At 45.2% G+C, this 3,962-nt stretch overlaps 1 protein-coding gene across 1 annotated transcript in view; it reads left to right on the forward strand.

Moving 5' to 3' along the window:
- The first annotated feature begins 3,446 nt into the window (after nt 1–3,446).
- LOC113817510 (Monocarboxylate transporter 1) overlaps nt 3,447–3,962 on the forward strand; it is a 12,081-nt gene continuing 11,565 nt past the window's right edge. The window contains exon 1 of the mRNA XM_070134202.1: nt 3,447–3,620. Within this exon, the coding sequence (XP_069990303.1) occupies nt 3,545–3,620 (76 nt within the window). The 5' untranslated portion in view covers nt 3,447–3,544. The remainder of the gene's footprint in view (nt 3,621–3,962) is intronic.

The raw sequence follows: 3,962 nt of genomic DNA on the forward strand, positions 1-3,962 counted from the left end.
GAAGTATGTTTTCTGAAATCGTCTTTTATCTATAATTGTCATAGACGATAGGGATTTCTGGTACTAGAATTTGACATCATAGCTGGCTGACAGAACGCCAAACTGATAGAAAAGAAGAAAGAAAAAATATGTTGTGAATCAAAGTTCACATACAGGAAACGAGGAGTCTTGAAGATGATACGCTGTGCTTTGTTTTATTGTCACTGTTATTATTATTGTCATTATCGTCATCATCAATATTATTATTGTCGTCGTTTCTGTTGTCATTTATTTTCATCAGTTTGACCGTTCTTAGTAATACTAATAATATCATTGGAGTTAATGAAAGATACTTTCACCCCCCACAAAAAAAAGATAAAATAAAAATAAAATAAATAATAATAAACCTTAGACCTCACGCAAAGATAAAAATACGAGAGCTATAAATGACCATGACACGAATTGTCACTGAGAGAATGGTCTGGTTCTTATAAATAGTCAAAAGCCGAAGATAGCAAGTCGAATGCAACAACCGAGGAGGCAGTTTTAGATGCAACAGCTTTTTGACTCCAAGTAGGCAACACGCCCAGTGTCTCAGTCGCTAGTTTTACCTTGTTAACGTATTTCTTTTATTTGATTCATTTACTTGTTTATATATTTGTTTTGTTTTAGTTATTGATTTATTTCATGGGGGTGTTCAGATGGTTTCTCAAAATTCAGATTCAGAATAGAGACAAATGTAGAGCTTTTTTTCTGTGTATTTCATTCTGTAAATAAACTGGTTTGTAGATACCAGAATAAGCAGGTTATCTTCGCCATCAGGCATCTCTTCCGCCTCAGATCGGTTCTGGGCTCTGACGACACCGCTCCTCTCTTGCAAAGGGTCTGAGTGCCGAGTGATTTATGCTCGTTTTCTTCATCTACATAAGTCGCCTCTCTTTTTCTTCCTCCTCCTCCTGCTGCTCTTTTTCCTTCTCCTTTTTTCATTCTCTCTCTCCTTCTCCTTTTTTCCTTCTCTTTCTCCCTCGTCTCCTCTTCCTCTTCTTCTTCCTTTTTTCCCTTCTCCTTTTCCCCTTCTTTTGTTTCTTCTTCACCTCCTCCTCCCCCCTCCTCTTCATCTTCTTTTTCTTCTCCTCCTCCTCCTCTTCCTCTTTTTCCTTCTATTTCTTCACCTCTTCCTTCTCTTCTTCTTCCTCCTCCCCCCTCCCCCTTCTTTCCTTCTCCTTCTCCTTCTCCTTCTTCTTCTTCTTCTTCTTTTCTTCCTTCTCCTTCTTTTTCTTCTTCTCCTCCCTCCCTCCTCCTCCTCCTCCTCCTCCTCCTCCTCCTCCTCCTCCTCCTCCTCCTCCTCCTCCTCCTCCTCCCTCCTCCTACCCTCCCTCCCCCCCTCCTCCCACCGACCCACCCTATGACGTCACAACTCGATTGCTCACTTTGGCCGTAACTCAATTCTCTCCCAACAAAGTTTGGTACAATTTCCAGCAAAGCTTTTTCTCTTAGCGGACTTCTTGCGAGGTTCTTTGCTCTTTGCTTGCAGTCGAAACAACCCCCGTGCTTGCAGTCGTGGGCTAACTTCTTGCCTACTTCCCCGTCAGCTAACCACAGGGGGCCATGCCGAACCACGAAGCGAGAAACGGTAAACAAAGAGACAATGGCGATGGTCGAAGCCTGGTCATAAGTAGATATCTCTTGCGTAATGGGTACGGCGGTGTTCGAAACTTACACCTTGTGCGCGCCGCGTTTGTGTGTGTGTGTGTGTGTGTGTGTGTGTGTGTGTGTGTGTGTGTGTGTGTGTGTGTGTGTGTGTGTGTGTGTGTGTGTGTGTGTGTGTGTGTGTTGGTGGGTGGGTGGGTGGGGGATATGAGTGTGTGTGTAGGTGTTTTTGTATGTATGTTTGTAGATTTGTGTGTGTATGTTTGTGGATGGGACTGGGTGTGTGTAGGTGTTTTTGTGTATATGTAGATTTGCGTTTTTTGTGTATGTTTGTGGATGGGAGTGTGTAGGGTTTGTGTCATTATTAAAACCTCCGGAAACAGCTGATTGTAAAGTTTAGCCCCTTAAGCTAGCTCGCAGGATTACACCGCGGGAATCGAGTAGCAAGTCTGGCCCAGTCATAAAACGGAGGCAAAAAAAATACAATAAACCTTTAAACCGATAACTCCACCTTCCCACCCCCACCCACCCCCTCTCTTCCTTACCCCTTTCCACCCCACCCACCCCTACCCCGTTTACCCCTCCGTGTCGCCCTAGCAACAGAAGGGGCTGTGGGTACCTTGTTGCATGTGTTGACTTGGCAGGTGCGCCCTAATGACCTACCCGTTGACAGTGTTCTAGGATGCCCTCGCTGGCGCCGCTCCATTTGGTACGCTGCGGATCCTCGTCGGAAGACAAAGGAAACGTTTTATCTGTCTCTGGCTTTGTCGTTGTCTCCGTGTGTCTGTCTTGTCTCTCTTTTCTCGGTTCTGTCTGCGTGTCTGTAGCTGTGTCTCTATCCTTCTTTCCTTTCTCTGTATCTTTTCTTTCTGTATGTATGTATGTATCTTTTCTCTCTGTCTCTGTCTCTCTCTCTCTCTCTCTCTCTCTCTCTCTCTCTCTCTCTCTCTCTCTCTCTCTCTCTCTCTCTCTCTCTCTCTCTCTCCTCCCTCTCCCTCCTCCCTCTCCCTCTCCTCTCCCTCTCCCTTCCTCCCTCTCCCTCTCCCACTCTCCCTTACCCCCTCCCTCTCTCTTACCCCCTCCCTCTCTCTTACCCCCTCCCTCTCTCTTACCCCCTCCCTCTCCCTTACCCCCTTCTCTCCGTCCATCCTTCGTCATAATCGCATAAGATAAAAAAAAACAAAAACAAGAAAAGGATAGAGAAACGTTTCGCGTCCTAAAGCATTTCCATTTTGCAGTGTGCCTCCGCCGCTGACCTTTTCTCGAAACATAATACATAAAAAGAGCAAAAGGAGGAGTCTTAAAGTATGTTTGTCTCTGATTGATTAATTTTTTTGCTTGTTCGTTTGATCTCTTCCTGTTTCTTTCCTTTCTGGAATGTCTTTCTTCGTCTTCTTCCCCTTCTTCTTCTACTTCTTCCCCTCCTCCTCCTCTTCCTCCTCCTCTTCCTTCTCCTTTTCCTCCTCCTCTTCCTTCTCCTTTTCCTCCTCCTCTTCCTTCTCCTTTTCCTCCTCTCCCGCTTCCTTCTCCTCCTCCTCTTCTTCCTCTCCCACTTCCTCCTCCTCCTTCTTCCTACTCCTATTTCTCTTCTTCCCCTTCCTCTTTTTCTACATGAAGCTCACATCGTGTGTTTTCTCTCCCACAGCTGTTTGGGAGCAGGTCAGCAGGCCAGGCTAGTGTTGTCTTTTCCCTTCTTTTTCTTCACCTCCTCCTCTTCCTTCTCTTTCTCTTTCTTCTCCTCTTCTTCTTCTCCTTCATCCTCTTCCTCCTCCTCCTCCTAAGAGGATAGAGGAATTGGTGTTAGAGTTAGGAGAAAGACAGCTGGGACGAGGTGGTAGAGTTAGCTAACATCGTGTGTTTCTCTCCCACAGCTGATGGCTTCACCTACACCTTTGGCATCTACTTCGTCCACCTGATGCATTATTACCAGTCCACGGCAGCAGCAACCTCCTGGATCGCCTCCATTCTCGTGGGAGTTACCCTCGGCTCAGGTAAATGTGTGCAGGGCTATTGGGAGCAACTCATCTGGTAACACTGTGAGTAACCCTTTCTCCGGGTAACACTGTCTCGTTTATCTGGTGGTGTTAGATTTCGTTAATTTTTGGGGAGGTAAGTTCAGTATCTGTTATTCAGCATTCCCCGTTTGATGTTTCATTAAATTCATTGGTAGATTTTGTTAATTCTTGGAGTAAGTTCAGTGTTAGTTATTCAGCATCCCCTGTTTGATGTTTCATTAAATTAATTGCGTGTCTTGCTAATCATTTCGAATGAGTTCAGAAGCTTAAAGTTTGGAGACAGTGTGATTGCCATAGTCGTTCGGAATAATTATCTGT

Source organism: Penaeus vannamei, chromosome 19, assembly GCF_042767895.1.
Source record: "Penaeus vannamei isolate JL-2024 chromosome 19, ASM4276789v1, whole genome shotgun sequence".
NCBI lineage: Eukaryota > Metazoa > Arthropoda > Malacostraca > Decapoda > Penaeidae > Penaeus > Penaeus vannamei.